General features: G+C 34.5%; 1 protein-coding gene across 1 annotated transcript; it reads right to left on the reverse strand.

The window, feature by feature from the left end:
- Nucleotides 1–1,025: 1,025 nt before the first annotated feature.
- LOC128547283 (uncharacterized) lies at nucleotides 1,026–25,655 on the reverse strand. The gene is made up of 24 exons (XM_053519508.1): nucleotides 25,542–25,655; nucleotides 25,093–25,197; nucleotides 23,414–23,490; nucleotides 22,603–22,709; nucleotides 22,144–22,233; nucleotides 21,749–21,889; nucleotides 21,162–21,277; nucleotides 20,652–20,755; nucleotides 18,917–19,005; nucleotides 18,561–18,676; nucleotides 18,148–18,272; nucleotides 17,802–17,894; nucleotides 16,159–16,331; nucleotides 15,516–15,611; nucleotides 14,965–15,093; nucleotides 14,046–14,189; nucleotides 11,661–11,745; nucleotides 6,649–6,770; nucleotides 4,942–5,101; nucleotides 3,757–3,888; nucleotides 3,276–3,464; nucleotides 2,365–2,589; nucleotides 1,841–1,954; nucleotides 1,026–1,211 (listed from the first exon to the last, which is right to left on the reverse strand). The coding sequence occupies exons 1-24, from the start codon at nucleotides 25,559–25,561 to the stop codon at nucleotides 1,090–1,092; spliced, it is 2,874 nt and encodes a 957-aa protein (XP_053375483.1). The 5' UTR covers nucleotides 25,562–25,655; the 3' UTR covers nucleotides 1,026–1,089.
- Nucleotides 25,656–27,653: the final 1,998 nt, after the last annotated feature.

Here is a 27,653-nt window from a genome sequence, read left to right on the forward strand (position 1 = left end):
GCATTTCATGGACATTCAGTGATGTTACACAGCCTAACATTTTCAATTAAACAGTAGTGTGGAACATATGCGATAAAAAGGTAACAAGACAGGACTGTGCCAAAAGGCGATATTGACATGCTATACCGATAATTGGCGCGAGTGTTTAAGCGCCCCTAGTACGCCAATATCGGTTCAAGGCACACACTTATTGAACGTTTGCTTAAATTCAGTCAGTTTCGACGGGATACTCTAAAGATGTAGCTTGTCTTGCTCTATTAGCCTTTAGATATTTTTCAATACAGAAAATAAACGTTGCCTTCTTGTATTACCGTTAGTTATAATTTCACTGACATGTCACAAGATCACAGTTATATAATAAGGAAGTGGTTCCGCGGAAAATAGTTCCTCTGTTTGATGGTAAATATTGACAGAAAGACCTGCAATAAATGGCATAATTGAATAGGGGAGAAACGAAATAGTTGATAATTGTTCAATTTGAAAGAATGAGAATGTCAGAATATGCATCACATGACTTTTTATAGGGCCAGTTTTGCCTGTTTGCGGCTATCTAGAGAGTATTCAAATACTTCATACGCATGCGATTTGGTTCAAAATGCTGGAAAAGGAGCCGTTCAACCCCATGTTTAATTTGGCTTGATTTTTTGTCTTGAATAGTTCTGTTGAGTCAGGTATTTTAGGGTGTTTGGAATGCATGCAAAATATCCAGTGTTTATATAGAACGTTTAATGAAAATAACTGTGATCTTAGGCCATGTTTGTTTTATTGGAAGAATTATTTTTTCCTTTCATTTTACCAGCTCCTTGGCATTAATTAAGGCGAACAATTGTCTATAAAGACATACTAAATACAATGTACAATGTTGAAAAATGAAATGCTAGCTTAAAAGCAATATGTAGAATTAACATGAAAGTTATAATTTTTACTAAATATATATCGTCCAGGTACTTCTCACATCCTCTAGTATCTTATATTATATTAAGAAGAAATGTAACGAATAAAACATTCAGAAGGTCACTTTTGGACTAAGTGAACAAACTTTATTATTCCTATCTATACACCAAAACACTAAAAAGATACATCGTCTTTTCATGGGTAGGTCTTGCTGGCAGTTGTTGGACGGTACGTGGCAGTGACAGGATATTTGGGATTCGAACCGCAGTGGTGCCAGTAATACTCCGCTCGGTGTAGGCAGGCAAACTCACTGCTATCTATTTACATAGTGAAGAAATAAAAATATAGTACACATACGACAAGAAAATGTAAAATAAAAAGTTTATTGACCTTCTTCAAGAATATAACCGAAATTGTATGACAAAAGTTGTATAAGATATCATGGTTCGTAGCATATATACCTACCTGCTTTACCGAAATGCTTTAAAATGTCATTTAAGTCTGAATATAGATAGTAACAAAAAGAACATTTTGACCATGTAAGTTTTCTGTTGTTATTAAATCAAAATGATAATGCTCTCTGTACCGTTTAACTCCGTTGAAGGATTTTAAATAAGTTGATATAATTATATGTATATGCATTGCCATAATGGCTGAGAATTGGCGTTTTCGTATGTTTTCTGTTTATAATATTATATGTCCTCATGAGATGCAATGCAGGGTACACCGCTTAATCATTTTGTTCCAAAGCTAAAACATCTCTTTATGTAATGGTAAGATATTTCATATCAATACTGCATCCTTCCATTAAAATTGAGTGGTATGGGTTGACTCAAGTGTTTGTTATTATTTGATCTGTTTTCGCCAAATATTTATCAATATGTAAATTTCCTATGTCCCGTAGGCAATGCTTTACAGATAAACATGTTTCAAAACGGACTATTACCAGTTTGATAATAGGTTGCTCCAGAGATGTCATAAAAAAACCTAGGTGTTCGTGTATGGGCAGGGCACTTTTCAAGAGCGATCCAACATCCACCACCTGCTGTACGCTTTGCGCCTTGTAGAATCAAATAAAAAGTTATTGACTGACCTTTTTCACAATAAGATTTTTCTTCGAAGTTTAAACAATGTCATTTATAGCAAACACCATTCTATAACATTTTATAGGATGGTAAATAGAATACAATTTTCTTTAAAATGCAATGTACAAATAATGTTTATAAGGGGTTTGTAACTGAAAATTTTCAGTAGTTAGGACACAAAAAAAATAAAATTTCAGTTTTAATTATATAAAATGATTGATTTTTTTAATTAGTATAAAAGCATCAATTACTGTTAATAGTTTGTAAATCTTAACGATTGTCACTAAAAATGAACAGGAAAAAAACAAGACAAAATTTGACGAATATATGTTTGGATTATGAGAGAACAATATCTTTTTATGTCGATGTTCTCGTGATTACTTACCTGTTGGGAGGTATATACTTGTAACTGGATAATTAGAGCTTGCTCCACACCATCGCCATATATCTAAAGATCGTCTCAAGCATCCTTCTTGACCTGGAGTTCTCTGTGAGCCATCATGAAAATATCGTCCGTTTGTTGTGTTAAGATGACCATCAGCTGGACCCCCATGTTTAGGACAACCATACCACGCTGCAACGCACCCTTCGCCACCAATTGTAGCATTACCTATTTAAATGGTGTAGTCAAGGACAAAATGCTTATAATTATCTTAATGTAACTTCACATAAACATTGTTCAGCATACACACAAAGTTATACAGTGCAGGGGCGGGGCCCATTGTACCCAAGGTCAAGGTCACCAAATTGTTATACTTGGAATTATTATTTTCATGTTAAATTATTTTGAAAGCTTTATTTACACTAGTTTGTAGTTTGACGTCTTCTCTAATAAACATATAACTTAATACTGTATTACAAAAATATTAAGATAAAGTTAATCCAACATTTCCTGTTGTTCATAATATAAGATTGAGTTTTTCTCGCCGTGTACAAATCGATATCCTGGTTCCTATGGAATCCGTCACGTGACATTGCTATCTATAAAAATTTGTTTATTTAAACCATATTCACTTACATACAAATGCAACACAAGTACAAAACATGTATATTACAAATACATTACAGCTTCATTAACACCCCCTACTCTCACAAGACCCTCAATAATATACTTACTTAGTTACTCTTACTTACTTACTACACCTACATAGTCACATGCAATACAGTTTATGTGTAATACGTGGAATTTTAATCAGTAACTGAAATAATAGCAGACAAAGTAGACGATATGATAAGGTAAATACTATACTATTTACTTAATGAATTACAATGACATTTAGACTATGTTGTATTTACCAGTCGGACCAAAAATTGCTACAACAGTTTCATCCTTGTGTGATCCACAAAATTTCCATTGTTCTAAAGCTCGTAGGAAACACATGGTCTCATTGTCAGCGGCATAGCGGTATCTCTCGCCGTACATGTCCCTGTATGTCCCGACTGATGCTGTGTGGTTTTTGCACTTTGTTACATTCAGCCAACAACCTTTAATCCAGAAATAGTTATTTACTGTAGGTTTTAAAATAAATAAACAAATGGGTAATACATATATGCATGATGACAGATATCCAGTTACAACTAATTAAACAGAAAATGTTTATAATAGATTTGTAGAAGTAGAAACAAACAGTAAATAGTCAGTGGATGAAAACATTGCAATTACACATATTATTATACTTAAACCAGAAAATGCATTTATCTAGCTTAATCAATTTAAACTGAAAGATAATCATAATTCATTGTCTAAATGTATCTAGTCCTATCAAATCGGCTATACCTGACTTTCCAACTGGATAAACATGATTGCCGGGCGAACCATCAGGTATAAATGACACGACCGGCTTTTCTTTTGGTGGTGGTAATGTAGGACAAGCCGATGGGTGAGTACTATTTACTAAGTGAATTCGACCTTCAAAACAAGTATTGTAACATTATGGTTTTCTTGACTAATCCGTACTGTCATTTATATTATTAAGACAAGCGTTTGAAAGAAAAAGACGAAAAATAATTCGAAAAAAAGTATCTTCTTCATACAAGCAAGGACTTCAAAGTCCTTGGTATCAGTTGTCAAATACAGCTCTTCTAAAGGTAGATAAAATACTTCAAAAATATATCAATTAATAAATCTGTCGGCAGTTACTTGCTTATACGTAGTTATGTTATATGTTGATCTGTCGGAATTTCATCATTGTTCTATTCAAATTTGCTGTGCGTCTCAACCAGTCCGTAACGGTGATTTTCATGAGGAACCATTCGAAGAAAGTGTCTCTCTTTAAGATATCCAGGACTTAAAAGAGAACGTACCACTTCTCCGCTATCTCAGACCAAGAGAAGGCTCTACCTTTTTTAAAATGTACAGTAATATTTGAAAAACAGTCTCTCTTATTATACTGTAGAATATAATTCTATTAATATAATCTGGAAATTAGATCCCTCAGAAGCACCGAAAACAATGCAAACAGTGAAAATTGCAGACTCGTTTTGATTGAGTCTGTTCATGAGCAGTAATTGAAAATGCAACACTGCCCATACCCCCTAGCACCAGCTTAAGTATTCAATTTTCAAATCTAAATGAATTGAAATCAATGATCCCGATGGACCAGAAAATATAACAACACTGAGATGAAGTCGGGGTGACTTTTTATGGCCGCCACACAGCATTTAACACCCGCTGTTGTGAAGTAAATATAATCTGGAAAGTAGATCCCTCGGAAGCACCGAAAACAATGCAAACAGTGATAATTGCAGACTCGGTTTGATTGAGTCTGTTGACTGAGTAATGGAAAATGCAACACTGCCCACGCCCCCTAGCAGAAGTATCTGGCAAATAAAAGAATGCACCTATGTTTTAGGTATACGATGGTTGTTTACAAAATGGAAAATGTATATATTTGTTGAGATATTATGACTGGCAGGTTAATTCTCCCTGTCTAAGGAAATGCCAACCAGTTGGAAGATATACCTCTGTTAAGATAAGTTGGACCAACTGGTGAAGATAAAGGTCCTACGGCGTTTGGCGACGGAACCTGCCGGAAATTTATATTGTTTGCCCATTCACTAGCTCTGCATGTAACCCTTAGATCTCCCTTTTCTACGCTGACATGGTCTACACGTCCTGATGACTGTAACGATTATTTTTATCAGGATGCTAGTGTTGCATTTATATAGACATATAGTGCTGCATATATGTAACATATACTCAGCAAAAATTCTAACTCCACACCTACAATTTTGGATATATCTCGCTAACCTTAAGACATATTTCCATAAAATTTGGATACTATATAGATCAAATATTAATGAAAGTATTTCATGAATCAGTTGCATAAAATGGCGTATTCATTGAAGCGTGAACAATTTGAACAGTACACCCCTCAAAATGAAAAGTCACACAATCCGAGTTCTTAGTACCTTGTATGCACTCCTACAGCATTAATAACGACTTTAAATATGGGACGCATGGATCGAATGAACGGATACGCCCCTGAGGAATAGCATTCAATGTTCTTACAACAGCATTTTGTAGTTCACGGAGATTTCGAGGAACATGTTTGAGACTCCTGACTCTTCGCCCAAGTTTATCCCACAAGTGGGGTTCAAGTCAGGAGACTTTGAACACCACGGTAGCACACGAATGTTTCAACTAGTTTCCGAATATCATTTCATATAAAACATATTGTTTAAGCGTGTACCTCTCGGTTTGATATGCCACTTTGGATCATTCCGAAGGCACGCCATCTCTCATCTAACGTTACCCGGCGCATACTTGTGAAAACAACAAACTTTTATGTTTTCCACTGTGAACTGATCACACAGATTTTATGTACGCATATTTTGGACTGTGTAGAGCGACGATAGATATTTAAACATGAAAAGCACTTAATGCACGTGCACGGTGAAGCTCAATGAAGGAGAGGGTAATTGTTTAAAATAATATCGTTTGTAGGACGATACATAAGTAATTAGCAGGCAATATATAGATATATTACAGGCTATAGCAAGAAATATACTCATATTTCAAAAGTGTGGAGTTAGAACTTTGCTGAGTGTACTAGCATGTAAAATTCTTGCTTATAATAATTGGTGCTGAAATTATTTCTCTGATTTTTGCCGAAGTAATTTGATGCCTAAACCGACTTGGTGCTGAAATGACAAGTCAACCTGAATACAGATTTATTATCACTTTGTCAACGTGTACGTAGTCACTTTATTTTATTTTCCATACTCTTTATTGCAATAGCTTAACCCTACCATACCGTACTAGTTTGAAATCGAAACTTATCTAGAAAAGAAATCCACTTAAAAGTGCTATAAATTCTTTATTAAATTTTCTACAATAAATCGAGTATATACACTGCTAAATAACATTGAAATTATGTAAAGGGTATCAAACGTTTATAAAAGCCTTGACTTAGAGGTATTAAGTTTTCTTGAAAAAAAAACAAAACATTTCAGACGCTCTATTTTATAGCAGTGACATGCAAATGTAACACGCCTGTTAGATTATGATGAACAAATACAATTTTAACATATTTTTCGGGAACTTCATCTTCATTAAACAAGTTTGAACGAGACGCTTTAATTGATTTAATAAGCATTAGGTCATGACAGTTTTAAGCAAATTCCTGTTTCAAGTGAGAGAACATTTTAAGATGTTACAGTTACTTACAAAACCAGTATGTGTCATATTGAAATAAGCCGACAAATTAGCCTTTAGGAAGCTCGCTAGTCCAAATTTAATGTAGTGTGTATTCGGAGCGGCGTATATTATGTTCTTGCTGATTTGATTGCCTGAAATAAATTGATAAATAAAAGACATTAAACACACGAAATAGCCCACATTACAACCGGTTCAGGATTTTTGAAACATACTCATTCTGATTAAAGAAGAAAGATATATATTATTTTGAGAAATGAAAGTGCTAAGTGTTATAAAGGTGATTAACACAAAATTTGACAATACAATGGCAAGTAACTCTTCAGACAAATTTGGCAAGGAACCATTCTTTAATACGATCTCATTAGTCTTGATATAGCGTGGCAAAGAACAATTTATTGATTTTTTAAGGATAGATGATGAATCAAAACGTAAAGTCCTTTGTTGTCCAAAGCACAAATAACGAGATTTTTTCTATACCCATTCCACAGGATATCATTTGCTTATTTATTAAGTGCCGGATCGTATTATCTCGTCGCGATTCAGAATTTCTAATTTAAAAATATTAAATGTACATAAATTGTAATTACTGGTGTTCATGATAGAAAGATAATTTGGTCTTTCATGCGGAAGAAACAAATGTTTCTTATAGTAGTATTGTCATAAGAAATATGGTTTAAACAATATTTTTCACATTTCACCGGCGTTACCTCACGCGCAACAAATAAATCAAGGAGAATATCTAATCTGTTAATCCAACAAACACAAAATCTCCAGACCTGCTGGTCAGAAATGAACCCTAGAATTTAAACATGATCCTTAAGGTATACAAAAAATGAATGGTGACAAAGTTATGTTTCTCAAATCTTACATTCATACAGAATGAAAAATGTGAATACAGGACAAGGGGATGAAACCATCTGTCGATCATGAATGGAAAGTCAACAAAAGCTACAATTTGTAAAGAAGCTTTCCTTTTTATATATAAAAAACTCAATAAAATGACGGTTTGCAAAAGACATCTGCTTAGGGATAGGTATTAGTATGATTAAATGACAGTTAAATGGCGGCTACTGTATAGGAACTGGTCTAAGTATGTTATGAGTATAAAATGACAGCTGTTAAGGCGTTGGCATAAGTGTGATAAAATATCGGTTTGTGGCAGACATCTGTTCAGGCACTAGAATAAGCATAATTAAATAACGCTTTGTGACAGACAGCTGTTCAGGCTTTGGTACGTTATATATGATAAAATGACGCTCTGCGGCAGTTACCTGTTTAGGCGTTGATAAAGATATGATGAAATGGCGGTTTGCGACAAACAGCTGTTAAGGTGTGTAAGTATGATAAAATAATTGATTTTGGCAGACACTTGTACAGGCACCGATATAAGTACGAAAATATTAGTAATACGCTTAATGATAGACAGCTGTTTAGGCGTTGTCGTAAGTATGATAAAATGTCAGTTTGAAGTAGGAAGGGCTATGCAAATGGTGTGGTGGTTTATTTGATGTTATGATACATGAAAAAATACATCAAGAGCCTAAATTGCTATCGTCCCAACATAGCATAAACATTAATTAAGCATACGAGTCATATTTGCATGGTAGGTTCTAATATATATCAAAACAATCAGCGAAATTAGCAGCAGTAATGATTAAATTTAACAAAATGTAAAAACTTTCTTTTCTATTTCATTCTTGTTCTGTATCGTACTGGAAAATCGGAGAGATATTTTTGCAATTTTCTAGCAATATAGACGTTTTTCAGAGTTGGGATTGTGTTGTGTAGTGGATTAATGTATACTGGTGTAACGGAGAGTGGAAATAAGTGTTGATATACTGTCTGGACAATAACATTTGTGAAAATAAACTGGGAAATTACCGGGACTAATTGATCGAGGAGATTTTAAGATAGTGGCACCGGTTCACTGCGTCGAGTGTTGGACCACTATTTGTGTATTTTTTTTTATTTTTCGGCAGTGTCTAGTGAACTTGGAACATTGATTTTAAGGAGTTATCACCAACATAAGTAGAAACAGTTATTGTTATTTATCTTTATAATGGAGGAGCCTCTTGGGTCGTCTCAGACGCAGTATCAGGCTGCCCAGAAGGATACTTTGGACAATTCTACAGTAAATATGGCCTGTTCTATCTCAATGATTGACACTTTAAATATTCAGCGGCATGAAAATACCCAAAATTCCAGGAACTCCAGGAAACGTCATCTCTCCCTGCCGGAAGAGAAGTCAGGTATAGATACCACTAGTAAGAAACACAAAGTGGGGGTAAGGAAGAATAATGTATATGACAATACTCTCAGTGATTCCACGGACGCCAAAAGTGTAACAGATAGTGTAATAGATAGGGATTCTACAGAGGTGAAACGGGTAATAAACAACGTTCGAAAGAAAGTAGTTGCAGCAGGGTCCAAGATTAGGAAGGTAAATAATACAGCCAAAAAGAATCCTGTTAAATCACGCGGAAAAGGTGGAAAGAAGGGAGATGTAACTACTGGGACATTTACACAATATGAATCTGAAACTAATGATGTAAATTATGATAAAAGCACACTTAGAGAGACTGAAAGTGGAAATGTGTTAAATGAAAGTGAATCTGGTAATATTTTAGCAGTGCTGAGTAAATTTGCAGAAGAAATAGAAAACCTGAGTCACAATATGGAGAAAATGCGAACCGAATTGACTGATCGGCTTAATTCGGTTAGTTCTGATGTAGAAAAAAGGTTGGCAGATAAGTTGAAAAAAATTGTGGACAAAAAGGTAACAACTGAATCAAACCGTCTTAAAGAACAGGTTAAGAAAGACATATCAGCAGTACGGGAAGACCTAAACGAGGACGTGAAGTGTCTGCAGCAACAAATTGACGAGATCCATGGTGAGAGGATTTAATCCCAAAATGAACAATATTTGTATCAGAAATTTGCCATACCGTGAATCTGAAGATACGAAAGAACTAGTGATTTATTTTTTTTTTACATATTAACGATTTAGCCATTAGAATAAATGCTCTAGGTAAAGGTATTGATATTGATGGTGAGCATTGCGCCATATTATTATTTGCAGATGATATTGTACTAATAGCCGATAATGCACAAAATTTGCAATGTTTAATTGATACACTAGATTCATGGTGTACAGAAAACTTTATGCTTATAAATGCTGATAAATCCAATGTTGTACACTTTAGAAATCCTTCTGTCGGTAGATGTGACCATTTGTTCAGATGTGAAAACTCGCAGATTGAATATGCCTCTCAATATAAGTATCTAAGCCTGGTTTTGACTGAACATCTGGATTATGCTGTCACTGCTAAATTTGTGGCACAGTCTGCTGGAAGGGCATTGGGGTTACTTATTGCGAGAGCAACGTCAGTCGGCGATTTTCCATATCAGGCATTCACCAAGCTATTTGAATCTACTATTGTTCCACTTATAACATATGGAGCTTGTATTTGGGCTAATGATGAGTATAATTGTATTAATGCAGTTCAACATAGAGCAGAACGGTACTTTTTAAATGTTGGCAAGTACACACCAAATGCTGCGGTGAATGGCGACATTGGTTGGAGTCCTATGATATGTAAAACTAAGAAAGCTATTGTCAATCAGTGGTCTAGATTTCTTAATATGTCTGATGAAAGATTGAATAAAAAGGTTTTTACATGGGCGCATAATGTTAGAGGTAGAAATTGTAAGAACTGGAATTATAAAGTACAAATTTTGTTCACAAAATATGATTTGACACATTACTTTAATACTGATTTGTACTCAAGCAAACATCTTATTTGTCAAGCTCTTTTACCTGAATTGCTAGAAGAATATATTGCAACATGGAGATCAGAAGTTGATAGAGTGAATGCTCGTAGAGGAGATGACAAACTTAGATTTTATAGATGTTTTAAAGAATATTTTGAAACTGAACCATATTGTAAAACTGTTTTAAATAGAGCCCATACGGGTGCAATCGCCAAGTTTAGAAGTGGTACAGCTCCGATTAATGTTGAAATAGGTCGTTATAACAATGTTTCATTTGAACGAAGGCATTGTATTTATTGCCAAAACATTGGGTTTTTTAATATTGTTGAGGATGAAAAACATATAATTTTGGAGTGTCCGTTATACACAGAACTAAGAAATCCTCTTCTTGGTAAAGCAGAACAGTTGTTTGTTGGATTTGAGACTTTGTCATGTACTGATAAATTGAAGATCTTACTCTCAGGAAGCAATTGTAAATTTTACTGCCAAGACCTGTTACAATATCATAGAGAAAACAGGTAACTCTATTTCTCATATTAACACTTAAGTGTATAATAATTACTTGGTATATGTTTTATTGTAAAGTTGTAACTTGAGCAGTGTCAGGTGGAAACCAACCATAGCATGACTGCGGTTTGTTGGGGTGCGGATTGGCCTGCGCTGGGGTGTGGTCTGTTCGGGATCCATACTGTTTTCCAGACATCTCAGTTTATCTTTACTGGCTAAATGGAAAATAGTGTGTGTCCGGGTCGGGCTGGGCCTTGGTGTGGCTGATTTGCCCTGTGTCTTTGATGGTTGAGGTCGTCTTGTGGTTGGGTTCCGCTTGACTCGGCCCATGTATAGTAATTTTATTATGCTGGACTATGTGATCAATAGAACGAAAGTTTGCCTTCTAAAATTGATTCAAGTTGCACTGGATTGGATAACTTGATGCATTAGCATATAACCATTATTTGGACAACATCTCTGCGTACTTTAATACATTTGAGATCAGACAATATGACAAATTTTCGTTCTAGAGATTTATACATTATGATTTTATATAAGCGATTTTATGTTTATTCATTGGTAAATGTTGAATTATGTATATAACATAAATGATCTCTTATAACTCTGCTAGAGTGGCGGCAATGCATATACATGTATTTTATTGTGGTTTTCTTTTAATATATTGTGCATAGTTATGTCATGCCGATGAGATCTAAATAAATAAATACGTTTTATGAATCTGTTATTACACCTGGGCTTACCTTCTGGTAGACTGGCGTTGTGCTTGTCAATTTCTGCTAAATGCGGATACCTTAGGTTCCACACAGAATTATTGTACGGCATCGCCTTAAAGTAATTTAATGATTCTATAAAGGTTAGGATAATGTTTGAATCCTTTAAACTATAAAAATAAGTATGTAATAATAAAGCAAAAAAAAATATAAATACATAAAATGATTTTCAATTGAAACAAGAGCCATGTTAGACATGGCCAATCCCCCCGCCGGGCATATTATAATTGAAGGCTAAAGTTCCTGGCAAGTTAGTGTCTGAAAGTATTCATTTTGGGACAAGCTTTGAAAAACAGTTTAGTTGTGGTCCACATCAGGGGTTTTAAAGATGTGGAAGAAAGAATTATTCAGTGGTGAGGTGTTTTACTGCTAAATTTTATTAATTTTCATGAACAGTATAGCTGTATGATGTTTTTCTGTATGGCTACTGTAAAAAGAAGGAATGGAAAGCTAACAGGGAACAAGAGTGCCAGAATGTCACAATATATGCCCATCACAGCAAATTTCTTTACTCTAGCAGCTGTATTTGCAAATGGAATTTTAATTTTGTGGTTGTTTAGTAATCATTGTAAGTCTTTTGTTTTTCTAAGTCCACAAAAAAACTCATTACCAGGTAGAGATGTCTTAAAATACACCTAAAATTGGAAAGTAACATCCAGGTTGTACCACAGAAAAGTGGTCTTGTTTTTTCCCTGTGGTCAATTATAAAAATGTTACAACATAAGTTATTTATAGTAACAACTAATGGAAGTAAATCTTTAAAAAAAAAAAAAAAAAAAAAAAAAAAAAAAATTGTAAGTCCACACAAAAATCTTTACTAGGTAGAGATTGGTCAAATACACCTCAAAAATTGGATGTAGCATGCATGTTGTACTACTGAAAAGTGGTCTCGATTCTTCCCTACGACTAGTAATGAAAAAGTTACAATAAAAGCTATTTAAAGTAACAACAAAGGGAAGTAATTCTAAAGAAGGGAACTGCGCATGACACTCCGTCTCATGATGGTGTATAATTGTGCCAAGTTACATCAAAATCCCTCCATGCATGAAGAAGAAATGCTTCAGACAAAGTCATTCTTGTATCTGACCTTTGGCCTCTAAGTGTGACCTTGACTTTAGACCTAGGGACCTGGATCTTGCGCATGACACTCTGTTTTGTGGTAGTGAATATTTGTGCCAAGTTATATCAAATCCCTCTAGGCATGAAGAAGAAGTGCTTCGGACGAGGTTTTCATTCTTGTATCCTTTGACCTCTAAGTGTAAGCTTGACCTAAGAACTAGGGACCTGGTACTTGCGCATGACACTCCACCTCGTGGTGGTGAACATTTGTGCCAAGATATATCAAAATCCCTCCATGCATGAAAAAGATATGCTGCGGACAATTTTTTTTCAGAAAATATGATAAGGGGAATAACTCAAAAAATAGGCAGGGTAGAGTTATTGTTCTTGCACACTGCACTTCCTCCCAATGTGTTCTATCAGTGTATGAAGTTTGAAGAAAATCCCTCCAGTACTTTTGGAGATTTGCTCCGGACAAAATTTTTTAAGAAAATATTATAAAAGGGAATAACTCAAAAAATAGGCAAGGTAGAGTTATTGTTCTTGAACACTGCACTTCCTCCCAATGTGTTCTATCAGTGTATGAAGTTTGAAGAAAATCCCTCCAGTACTTTTGGAGTTATGCTCCGGACAAAGATCGTTGCGGACGCACGGACGGAGAGCATTTCTAATATCCCCTTCGCCTTTGGCGGGGGGATAAACCAGTGCAGTTGATATTGTAAACACTTGTATCTACATACACGTTTACAAAATGTCCGAAACAACCACTGGTCAGTGCAATTAACTGGAGCAGAGAAGTTATTGTAATTTCTTACTGGGCGGAGTTGTTGAGGTTACATTATTTCTTATAATATGAAATATGTACAGAATGTTATTCCTGCATTTTAACCTTGTACAATACATAATGTAAGTTTCCAAGTATGTTCTTCATAAAAAGAATATTCGCAAAGCATTCCTAGTTCAGTATACTCTACCTAACTCTAATCTAATCTGTGATCTAGCTAATAATTTTCGGAACAGTTATTTGGTTTACATATTTCCAAAATACAAAATCACAAAGTCTGACCAGTACTGCTAGAATAAATTAGCTAAAAAAATTACTTACTTTATAAAGACTTTTCCCCCATGCAGTGTTCTCTCCCTGATATTGGTCACACATGTAATAACGGATTGGTTTATATATTTCCGAAATGTTATTTCCAGAAATTAAGTGTTTTAATTAAGAAACCTTTTCTTTAACTGAAACTCGCTAAGTTCTGTACTAAATCCTGAAAAATCGCGAAACAATGTTCTTACATGTAGACGATCATAGAGCACCTTATCACTGCTATGAGATGTGCCGCGGCTGTCTACATAGATGCTGCTATACGTTGCATTGTACATAATATTGTTAATGACTTCGTTGTATCGACCTCCTCCAATCTGAACATGTATATCGTTCTGGAATGTAGATAAGTATACTTGCAATCTGACTAAAGTACATCTCCTATTACGCTACGCATAGGATCTGAAAACGACCTATTCATAGCCTCGTTCTGACGCCCCTTTGGCTAGCCAATCAGAGCTTAACTTACAACATTTTGCAAACCTACCTGTAGCCCTGACTTATGATATTCACAATTCTTATGTCGTAAAGTGTCAGATAGCTGGTTAGCTCAGTCGGTAGGCCATTTGCTTTGTAAGCGATGGGTCCCGGGTTCGAGCCCTGGACTGACTGCACATTTTTCTTACTCTTTGACATTCGAACAAGTCGTCTAATTGGTTAAAATAAAAATAGCAATACTGGAAATCCAAAATATACGGAAGACGTATGTGAATGGGTCGTTCTCAAATCTTCGTTTTGAAGATCAAGTACTTAAGTCAGATTGGTATACTTGTTTTCTTTATTCACCATTTGCTGCACATGTACCTAGACATAACTAGTATGCATTATAATGAATAAAAAATGAATACTTCTGATTGTGCGTAATTTTAATCTCTTTTCCACCCCATTACAATCACCTAGCGTTTACTAGTTAACTAAGAAGGATTCACTTCATAATCTAGCATTTTAAAAAGATGACTTCAGAACATAGTTCTTTGTTTAGTACTCAAAACTTGTAATGCCTTTACCTTAAAAAACCAAGGGCGTGACATTGGGCATTTGCTTTTTTTCTATGTTAATCAGTGGCGGACACATTTTATATTTGTATTTTCATTTTATTTCCATACTCACATTGTAGAATACGTTGTTCTTGATATTCATTCCGGATATTTGGATATCAAGGTACACTGCTTTGTTACCCCCTCCGGGAACTAATTTGACCACGTCGTGGACAATGTTGTTCTCGATAGTATTACCACGCTTGAAATAGAATTCGGTACTACAAGTCATGTGATCTAATGAAATATTTAAGTAGTATAGAATCTAAAGAAGATATCAAATCGTTTGAAGAAATTAAAAAAAAAATCGAAACCATCCTCATAAACTAGCATTGATCTAGCATTGTTAATCACAGTGTATTTAATATTTTAAATCATGCAATATTGCGTTCATAACCACCTAAAATAGAGCATGAATGTGCAATCATTTGCTTTAGTTACAATGACAACAATAATGTTTTGTCATATTTTAAAGTAATTATAGTCGAAAAAGTACTTTCTGTATGGAATATTTGCACACCTTTAAAGCGAAAGTTTTTAAATATATAAAGTTACACCTAGTTACAGGAAATAGTCTAAATATACAATGGACAACCAACATTTAAAGAAAATGGTAACGCTTACGAATGTCCAGTCAAAATAAATGTGCATGGCGTTACAGCTGGATGTGTTCATGCACACGTGATGAACTAGATTGCTCTTTATGATATTGTCGTTGCCCTGTAAGCAAAGTAATTCCAGATTTCTAGACCTGTTAGAGAAAACTTCTTAATATGATAAAAAGAAAATAAGTCCATTAAAATTACAAAAGCAAAATAAACAAATTTCTTATATTGATTTCAAACTTGTCCTTTGTAACTGAATATCAAATGTTTCCCATTACTGTAGCATATTTTGTTCGGGGATTACAAGACATTTTGATCTGTCTATTCAAAGATACTAATAAGATGTGTAAAAAGATCCTTTAGAAGCTTAGAATGAAACCAAGCAGAATAATTGCAAACTCAGCTGATGATGATGACCCCATGCTCTGGATTACCATTTTGATCAAGAAATCCAAGACTCGGTTTGATTGTGTCTGTTCATGAGAGGTATTGAAATGTGCAAGATTTCTCACGCTCCTAGCACCGGCTAAAGAGGAAATCTATTGCACATATATTCAATGGACTTAAATCATCAGCAGAAATTGTCTTTGTTGCTAATTTCTTAGTCTGAGAAAAACTAGTGACTATTATCTCTTCAAGTTATGTAGAAGAAAATGACTGACCAAGAAATTAATTGCTCCAGTCTGTCCGTTGTGGATATGATTGTTCTTTATGATAAAGCCGTCACCAGAAACTGATATGGCATCGTTTACAACCGATCCAACACGATCATATTTTGCGAATTCATTATTTTGAATAACATTACCCGAAGATTCCAGACTGTGCCTATCACCACCTATGATATTGTTACATAAATATTACATGACAGTGGCGATAACAGAAAGATAAGGAATGACAAAGGCGGAGACATTGCATGGGTTGACATTATCTGTAACATTCTTTGTTCTTATTTGGTATTAACTTTACAGCTGTATCAGACAAAAGCTCAACTTTTACCAATCTGGAGAACGAGCATTAATACATCAAATCACCATTTTACACCTATTCATATTGGAAATACATGGGACGCTACCATAATAAATAACACTTCGTTTGTGAGGTCTAAATCATATACATATATGTAATGTTGTAAAAACTATATATTCCCTTTGGTGCAAGTAAATAAATTTCGAAATTCTTTGAATTTTAACACAATTTCAATAACAACATGATCATTGAATATTAAGCAGTCCAAATTTTTAAAATCATGCTTTATTATACCCCTTCAAAGAAGGTGGGTTGTATTATTTTACAGATGTCAGCCGGTATGTCGGTTTGTAGACCAATTGGCTTCCGGATGATTACTAAAGAACGCTTAAACCTAGGACCATAAAAGTTGAGAGGATGGTTGAAGATGACCAGTAAATGACCTCTATTGATTATTATATCAGTTAGTCAAAAGTGACCTTGAACAGGCAACTGGTTTCCGGACGATAACTCAAGAATGCTTGGGCCTAGGATCATGTAAGTTGACAGAGTAGTTGGTCATGACCTGTAAACGACCTTGTTAATTTTAAGACCAGAAGGTCAAAGGTAAAGGTCACAGTGACCCTTAACAATTAAACGGAGTCCGGACGATAACTCAAGAATGCTTGGGTCCAGGACCATGAAATCTTATAGCCTAAGGGAGGTTTGTCATGACCAGCAAATTATTCCTAAATATTTTAAGGTCGGTAGGTCAAAGGTTAAGGTCACTGGAACAGTTTAACGGTTTCCAGACTCTTACGAATGCCTTAGCCTACGATCATGAAAGATATTAGGGAGGTTGATCATGTCCAGCAGATGTCCTCATTGATTTTGAGATCAGTTGGTCAAAGGTCATGGTCAAAGTAAACCGGAAGAGTTAAACCTTTTCTGGACGATAACTCAAAACAGTTTAGGCCTGAAATTACGAAATTTGATGGGGACGCCCGTCAGATGACCCCAATTGATTTTGAGATCAGTCAAAGTAACTAGAACTATTAAACCGTTTCAGGACGATAACTGAAGAACGTTTCGGTTTATGATCAGGAAACGTAATAGGGAGGTTGCTCATGACCAGTAGATGATCCCTATTGATAGTAGATCAAAGGGCAAGGTGACAATGACTCATAAAAAGTAGAATTAATGTTTTCAGTGAACAAGTAATTTATGTTCCTTGTGCGTCAAGGGAGGGAGGGGCGGGGGGAGGCATTTCGTGTTCTACGAGTTCTTAGTTTTGTAAAGTAAAATGCTTAATTATATTAGCATTGAATTGTTTCAAATAAAAAAGGAACTGTTAACTCACCAGTTATATAAATTCCTCCACAGGTATCATGTATATAACACTGTGTAAGCTGAAAATCCCTTGTGTCTCCATAAAATCTCAGACCAATGTTACCTATTAATGTTATACAGTCGTAGTTTGTTTATACATATCCATTCTCATGAATTAACAATTTCAGAAATAAATCCTACTTCCGAAACAGTTCTTTATACCTAGATAACTTCATAAATCGTACTTTTAATTCGTGTAATTTGGTTATTATCTGTCGTTTTTACAATATGGTCTCTGTTTTACTCTAATCTTAAGAGGAAGAGGCTCATAAAAATATGTTACATAATAATTGTTAAATATTCAAAGTAATTATTACCGGTATTTCGAATCTCCATTTTATACAACTTCACTTTCTGTACACTATTAGCAAATACAGCACTCCTACGACAAGCCTCGAGGGTAAAGTCCTCCAAATGAACATTCTCGGTAGGAGGCTGGATGCTTAAACGGAAATGATATTGAACTAATACTGTTACAAATATTTGTAATTCAAGTTTGTTTTCATTCTGCAAACTGAGTAATCCACGGAAATTTCGTGATTTGTGAGAATATCTCTCTTTTTTTCTTTATTTCCAACTTATTATCTTACAATTTTATGGATGCCTGTTGTGACAGACTTTGGAATAAGTCTCTTTAATAATGTTTAATTTTACAATAAATTGAAAGACTTGGAGTTTTAACGACTTCAACAGGACCTTTCAAAAATACTTTAAATGTTTGTAAACTCACATTATACAGTCATCAATCATGGAAATATAAATTATATCCGATGAGTTTACACTTCCATCATGACTAGGTACCCACATATACAGCTTCCCACTGTCTCTATCCATATAATACTCTCCCTGAAAATAAAGCGGATATGGAAATAAAAACAATCCATCTTCGTCTTCAGTGAGAGAAGAGATAACGCAGACACAACTAACATAGAAACACAGACAAATAAACTTACAGAAAGACATAACTCTTTCCTGAAGCATAAATAGTGAAATTATCAAACCCCTAAATAAATATGGGAAATAAACGGAAGAGTTTCATTTAAAAACTACTCATACAAAAGCTACAGTTCAATATCAAACTCTTACCGGCTCGTCAAGTTCTGAAAGGATATTGATGAATCGGAAGTAACCGCCATCACCACCTGGCTTGCCTTGAAGAAAATCTTGCCATTGACCTGTTTGGTGGTAAATATACATTAAACGTATTGCAACTATCAGTGAACAAGAAACTAGATGCAGTGCTCATTCTAATGACAACAAATATTTTGGGTGATTTTTTATTTGTTTTATTTATTTATTTATTGGTAGAAATTAAAAAGTCTGAAAATGTTTTAAACAAGAAGATTTTTGTTTCATTTGAATGGATGAATAGGGAAATTGAACTTTAGCGTCATCTATGATCATTAAGGAAGTAAGGTGCCATACGTAATATAGTAACATGATGACAATTTAATCATTAACAACATTGTCTACTTGATAATGTATACTTAAATGACGTTAAAGGCATAAATGTAGCTAGTTCAAATAGAACAAAGATGATGGTTGGAGATTTTTTTTATATGTAAAATGTGCAATTATTAATTTTCAAATGAAGAGAACTCAACATGAATCCTAATTTTGTCAGCAAACAATATTCATACAAACTCCCAAAAGGAGTTTCAGGTAAATGATATGAACTGCACATTAAGGTCGGCATATCGTATTTTGCTATACATGTATTGTCCAATTTATTTGACTTGTCATAAAATGGACCCGGCTTTCATTATATTCTGTTCCAGCCTATATAAGATTAACATGAAAGCCAGGAACATGTTTTGACAGGTCAATTAAATAGTACAATACTAGGTAATTAAATCTACGCAAAATCTTATTGGACCATACATGTTATACTCGTCGAATCTGAAAATACATTTCAAATTCAATGGAATGGAACCAAAATTGCATATACTCTGGATACTTTGGATGTCCATTATGAATATCTTGTTCCAAAATAAGATATGGTAGACCTGTACAGTGATCATGTTTTTCTTAAAAGGTATATTACATGGAAAGTACTACGTGTATATTTTAATTTCTGACATCATATTGTCACGCATTTTGTTTTAGTATTAACTAGCACCTGAGACCCTGATATCGTAACTTTGGACATCATATTGCCACGCAGTTTGTTTTATTATTATCTAGTACCTGTGACCCTGATATCGTAATTTCGGACATCATGTTGTTACGTAGTTTGTTTATTATCATTCAATCTGACTAAAGTACTTGATCTTCTAAACGAAGATCTGAGAACGACCCATTCACATACGTCTTCTGCATATTTTGGATTTCCAGTATTGCTATTTCTATTTTCACATATCTATTTTTATTTGAACCAATCAGACGGCTTGTTCAAATGTCAAAGAGTAAGAAAAATATGCAGTCATTCCAGGGCTCGAACCCCGGACCCATCGCCTAAGAGCAAGTGGTCTACCGACTGAGCTAACCGACTATCTGACATATCATGACATAAGAATTGTAAACATCAAGAATCAAGGCTAAATGAAGATTTGCAAAATATTGTGAGTTGATTGGCTAGCGAAAGGGTCGTCAGAACGAGGCTATCAATATGTCGTTCTCAGATCCTATGCGTAGTTTAACAGGAGATGTACTTTAGTCAGACTGATTATCAACTGGCACCTGTGACCCTGATTTCGTAATTTCAGACAAAATTTTCACGCAATTTGTTTTATTATTAACTAGCATTTGTGACTCTGATATCTTAATTTGAGATATCATATTGTCACGCAGTTTGTTTATTTATTAACTTATTAACTAGCACCTGTGACTCTGAAGCCATGGGGTGGCTTTTCAGCTAGTGTAACTATCCCGGTGGCTGCATCCATAGATTTCACTTTTACGGCACCATCAGTCCAACCGGCAAACCTGTTTAAAACTAAGATATGTACACTGTTCACTCCATCGAGATTCGATACATTAAAATGAATTGTCAAAGCAAGGAGAAGAGAAGCACCGATCGTTTAAGAAAGAATTTACATGATTGTCCAGTTTAATTGTTCCGTGTACTTTAAGATATTTCCACCTAGCTTGTTCAATTTATTTCTCTACAAAATAAAATATTATTTGTTTTCCTTAATCATATAGATGCTAATGGATTTACTGAAAACAAGCGCGCAATTATGATGCGCTGCTTGAAAAAATTTACATGCTAAAAATTGCTCTTATAATTTGTTAGTATTACATTTAATATAAAACTGTGTTGTATTGTACATTAAGTAAAATGCCATGCTAATTTCTTGAACAATAAAGCTCTTAACATATTTATATTTACCAGTATCCGTATGTCCATGGATCACTTTCATTGTGCCAGGACCGCGGCACAGTGGAATTGTACTGGAAACGCAGACCACTTTTACCATCTGGAAAACTAACCATATCCAGATACCCCTTTTAAAAAAGCATAAATATATTCTAAAAGCATGATATTGTAAAATAATTTCTTCAACCTAGCGTACACTTCCAACCCCCAACAAACAGCGCGTTTTACAATTGAAGTGTGTTTTCGATTTCTGTTCCAAAAATATACCTCCGGTTATACATGTCGAACAGAAAATGCGGAACATCGACAGGTCGCCCAGCACGACAAAAATGAAAAGTTACAGGCTCAGTTTGACTGACTATGTTCACGGACAGTAGTAGATATTCACCTTACCGCCCACACCCTCCAACCCCGTGTTGCAACAAATGGTTTGTATTACATATCTTTGATGAGTACAGGTATTTAGGAAAAGTGACAAGTTTAACAGCGCCATTCACAAACAGATCAGCGGTTTTGGTGGACTATGCCGTGGGTACAAGTCCCTGCTCTTGAGTCAGTTAGGAAAAAAGGGACCTGTTTTTAAATACAAATAAAATTACTTCGTTTGGCCATCTTGCCAGATGTAGTGGCTGTCCGTTATAGAAGACTTCAAGCGGTGAACTTCGTCTTCCCCCTGTACCATATTTCTCCATCTTTCCGAAATTCGTAATGTTCAAATCACGAAGATCAACAACACGTACCTTAAAAACAAGTTATAACATACCTAGGTGATGTGAGAAATAGCTGCTAATTGTAACATGAAAAAAAGGATAAACAACATTCAAAAGGGCCTGGAATGAAAATCTCACCTGGTCATTAGAACAATTTGAAAGAAATTAACTTCATTCTGGTTCAAATAAGCTCAAAGCTTTTATTCTCAGTTCTATATGATATACACCCGTCTGTAATTTGATGCAATAAGCTTATACTTTACCGCCTTACAGCATGTACGTACATGTGACCGTGCTTTTACTGGTAATCTTGAAAATATGGCTTTGTCTGTCACTGGTTTGATGTTTGCGCTTGGAATACGGCGGCCCCCAGTCTGCAATAAAAGAGAAAAACCTGTACTGACATCGATACGCTGTATTTCTACCTAACTTTCTTCTTAAAATTTAAACTTCTGGAAAAAAACAAGAATCATAACCTTCAAAAAGGCAATGTCATACATTGTAATATTTGTTTTGTAAATTATGCATTTGATTTAGAATATTATGTTTTATATATTATGTTTTATATTGATTGAACTGTTCACTTGCTGACAGTTTGCCTGTTTAATCGGAAGATGATTACTCAATGCTGGTAATTTGGCTTAAATATGTTAAGTTTTAATACGAATATTTGGGATATTTTTACATTTTTGTTTCATTTCGAAAGTGGCAAGAAATACTGTGTATACAAGTGTCTAACATACCACATGTACTTGTTGCCTCTTATATGACCGAATGATCGTGTTATTTCGTCTGATGTACAAAGTTCTATCAAGATCGTGGTACCCTGGCATTAATTCTATGTAAGCCGCTATAAATAAAAACAAAAAGATTGAAAAATAATAAAAACAGTAGCTTTTCAAAAATTCACTCTAAACATAATTGTAATTTTCTTGTTTGCTTACAAGTTGAATATGCTTACAAAGTCTGTTGACATCAATTTATCTGTAGTAGTAGTGTTTTTATTTTCTGATTATAATGACCTTGAATTTGACTCAGAAGATCAATTTTCTCTTTTCACGGATTAGATAGTTTCAAAAAGTGCTGTTAAACATTATGTGACAGAAACCTTTATTTGTCCAAAAAAAACCATCTAATCTAACTCTTTTTCTGGTCCGAGCATGTTCAGATTAGAGAGGTTCCACTGTACATGTTTTTTTTTAAATAAAATCTGGAAAGTAGATCCTTTAGAAGCACCGAGAACAAGGCAAATAGTGAAAATTGCAGACTCGGTTTGATTGAGTCTGTTCATGGGCAGTAATGGAAAAAGCAAGACAGCCCACGCCCCCTAGCACCGGCTTAAGCAGTATTCAATCTTCAAATCTAAATAAGTTGAAATCAATGATCCCGAAGGACCAGAAAATACAACAACACTGAGATGAAGTCGGGCGACATTTTACGGCCGCCACACAGTACTTAACAAAACTTGTCAAGATATAAAGCAGCATCACGTAAACAAGAAGTGCTTTATGTTACATCCTAATACAATTGCATAAACAGTTCAAATAAACTTACTGGCATTGATATACTGACTCTGTTGTACATTCGTAATAGCTTGGTTTATAGTTTGTACTGGCGCTCCAGTCGATAGTCTGAAAGGTCGTAAATATTCATTTCATGAGATCTTTTCTCTTAACCTGAAAAGTAAGAGCCGACTCCCTGGATAGGCTTAGCAAAATTAATAAGCTAGAGTCAAACATTGCAGGGAAGGCCACCGAACAAATTGAAACTGTAGTGAAAAGAACGTTGAAGACTTTGATGTGTTTGATGTGCACGGTGTATATTCTTACCTTTGAATTTTCAGAATCGTTTAATGTTATTAAAACGAACCTTGTTTTTAGGAGTTTGAAACATCAACTACAATATTTGTTTGTGTTTCCTCAACGTTTTTTAAACATTTCTTTTTCTGTTTTGCATTTCCAGATAACCGTTACCAAACTGTTGCACTGTATGCTAGACAAAAATGGTCACGAAATTTTACATCAGTAACAATTCATATTTTCTCATCCATGTGCAATTTTACTAAGATTGTGAGGGTGATTACATTTACAGGTCCAGCTCACAATGTAACTTCAAAGCGATTTTATTTAGTAATTTTTCACATACCCCTCTGTCGGCTTAATTAGGATTACGTTGAAATGCTTATATTATTTTTGCAAAAGGAACATGATTTTGCTCAAGCGGTTGTTACAGTATCAGATGAGTTCAAATGGTTCATGATATTAAAATGGTGACTTATCGATTCTTAATTCGTAAAACTGAAACATATTAAAACAATTACATTTCAGGAAGCATAATATAACTCATTTGCATATGCATATCGTGTCACCTAAAAATGTACGTGTGATGATAATAAAACGGAATCCATTTTCCTTTTGCAAAGATAACACATGCCCTTTCATGTGAAAATATAAATTAGTCGATTAGTAGGGAATACGAACAATTTATGATAAATCGTTATATAATAAAGTTTAAACACAGCCGAAAGCTATCGTTTCACATGTGGTTATAATGTTTGATTTCTTTGCACAATTACATTCAGAAGAAGTGAAATAAAGATATTGTTTGTTTCAGTGTAAGATCGAACTATTTTTACATTTATTTTTTTATGTCACGAGTAAAATTCAAGAATGAAAGATATTGATCTTACATGTGTAGCAAAAAAAGTTTTGTTTTTATTTGAGTTTCTAGTTTATGCTTGACATTCTTCATTAGTATTGCTTGATGTTTTATCTCATTAGCCGCACAATGAGAAAACCAATATAGTGCATTTGCGACCAGCATGGAGCCATACAAGCCTGCGCATCCGCGCAGTCTAGTCAGGATTCATACTGTTTGCTAACAATATCTCGAATTGCAATAGGGTTTTACAGCGAATAGCATAGATCCTGACCAGACTGCGCGGATGCGCAGGCTGGTCTGAATCCCTGCTGGTAGAAAAATGCACTATGTTGGTTTTCTCATGGTGCGGTTCGAATGACGTTAACGCAGGAGTTAACGTTCGTATGCAGACGAAACAGCAAATAATTAAATTCACTTCAATTACCTGAAATGTATTGTCATGTTTTTGTCGTAAAATGACATATTTTTAGTCTAAAGCCATATATACTATAAGCTAGAAAGTACAACTACACATACATACTTGACACCAAATATATATATATAAAAGTAAATGAAACAGATAATAAACTGACCCACTATTCTTGTCCGATCCCTGCGGGCTAACAAACATGCGCACATCACATGTTGATAGGTGGACTTGAAGGATCAGCATAAACAGTTTAGTGAATAGCATGTTTCTGAAATATCACATGATATCTCATTAGTATATGCCATATGTTGTTTATGTAGTGGTTTTATAGATCAAATTTGTTGAGAATATGGCAAAAATATTTCGTTTAACTTAGTTAGAATGTAATTACCTTTACTTATTACTGCTAATATCTTAAGTTTATATATATTTATAATCAAATATACAACTATAAACATATGTAATGAAGCATATTATATTATCGTCGTTTATCTTTTAAAGTGTGCTTCTGCAAATTGAATGATACTCGCGATTACTCGTGTCATATTGCAATGAATATCCTGTAAACTGCATTTCACCGGAAAAGAAAACAAATGCATTTATTTCACTTACGCGTCGTAGTCTTTAGCCATGTTGGCAAAATTTTATGTTAAACTGCCATATCAAAATCCCACTGATATTGTCAAATGTACTCATTTGACGTCTTTGAGGGAGATAAGGACTTTCTTTAAAGATACATACTGTAATATTATGCCGATATCCATATGTTAGCTTTCATCTATGTCAACTGTACATCAAAGTACATTTCAACAGAATGAAAACTGTTGACCTGACCTAGTGATCAGATATTAGTTTTGTTTTGGAAACATTCCTTATCAGGTAGCAGAAAATAAGAATCAACATGTCTTTTTCACGTGACATTTTTAGGGAAGGATACGTTTCTCGTACTATTTTGAACATTGACAATGTTGTTCGTGTACGTATAAACGTGATTGCAAGCAATTTTTAACATAAAAAGGTTTATACTTGCACCGTCTTGCGTTTTAAGCACTCCAGGATGAACTTTTGATGTTCCGCCCATAGAATTAATTTTTGCAGGCAGCAGTAAAATAAAGTTGAATTCTCTTGATATTAAAAGCTTTGTATGCCATAGGTCGTAATTAATGGATCTACAAGGCCTGAGAGCTTCAGTGTTATGTATGTTATTTTCAAATATTCCATTAATGGATACCATGTCATACTAATCCAATATCTTAACATAACCCTTCCCATGAACCCCTTTGTTGTCGCAATTGTTTAATAGATTATCATCTTATACAAGTGAAAAATAATACAGAATATCTCCAAAATAAAATCAAACATTAAAAGTATTATTATCGTTTCAAACCTGATGAACGTGAATTATTTACCTGCAGTCTTTGCATTACTTCAGGATTAAACATGTGTATTCGGTTTCGCTTTTGAAATACAAAGAAAATCTACAACGTGCTCGATAACTAGAAAAAAGAAAAGGATGTCATGCCTTACAATTTAAATTGTCAATGAAGAATTCATAGATATTAATATTTCTAAAATAAATAGATTAGCTTATAGATACGTCATTAACACTTTAACGGGTGCCAGCACGATTAGTCATTTTCTCGAATTTCAAACTGTCATGACTTATTCATCACTGGTCTTTTCACTTTCATATCAAGTTTTGCCCCATGTGGTTCTGGGACGATCTATGTATGAAAAGAATTAAAACCACTTCCTTACCCTTGCATGATCGTAAAAGGCGACTAATAGGGTCTTAACACTTGGTTCTGCTGTAACTCTGTGATTCCAGCAGGTGTGTAAATTTTGATTTCATACCTCATGTTTTTATTTCGATGTAAATGAGATGTGAAACCAAAATTTGTAGTCCTGTTTGGCGCCATATAACCTATACTGTGTTGGTGCGCAGTAAAACCCAAATAAATAAATAAATTCATATCAACTTAATCGATAATTCTGCTTTCCGTTACCTAACAATCTCATCTACATATAAATCGTAAATAAATTGTTTTTTTTTTTATTTACAGCAACAGGTAATTTCCATTTTCGCACACAAGATGTCTACCAGGGTTAACTAGCTGAACGGGATATTGAAACACCTCTGATAGCTGAGAAATGTAATTTAAGGTTTTGACTAAACTATGATATACCTTAGCTATTGTATCAAGAATACGGCTAAAATACATTATTGCTGAATCAAACCTGATACAAATACACTTAGGGCCCTTATATAAAAATATATATTTCTCCAATATTTCGTTTGAAATTGTTATAACTTTAAGCGTTTGTCAAATAGTATTATTTCAATTCTGTTTTGGTTGAGCAAGTTGCGTCTTTAGTGTTTTCTGAAGTCTAACACATTGGAGCATAACTGAGATACGACGGATACTCTCGTTTGCCATTTTGAAAAAAAAGACCACAGGCACATCCCCATCCATCCCACGTATAAACCATGTCATTCCCCCACTCAGCCAATTAAAAGGTTTTGTCTTTTATTAAATTCTATCACATTTTATAAACACTTATGAAATAAAGAAACACATTAAACATTGACTTTTTAAGCTTTTATCTTTTCATTTTACGATAAAATGCATCGTGATTTAAGCTATTTATGGATATGTTTTCCTTGCTGTTGTTGGTCGGTAGAAGGCTGTCGCAGGAAACCTGACGTCTGAACCACATAGTATC

Source organism: Mercenaria mercenaria, chromosome 12 (genome assembly GCF_021730395.1).
Source record: "Mercenaria mercenaria strain notata chromosome 12, MADL_Memer_1, whole genome shotgun sequence".
Lineage (NCBI taxonomy): Eukaryota > Metazoa > Mollusca > Bivalvia > Venerida > Veneridae > Mercenaria > Mercenaria mercenaria.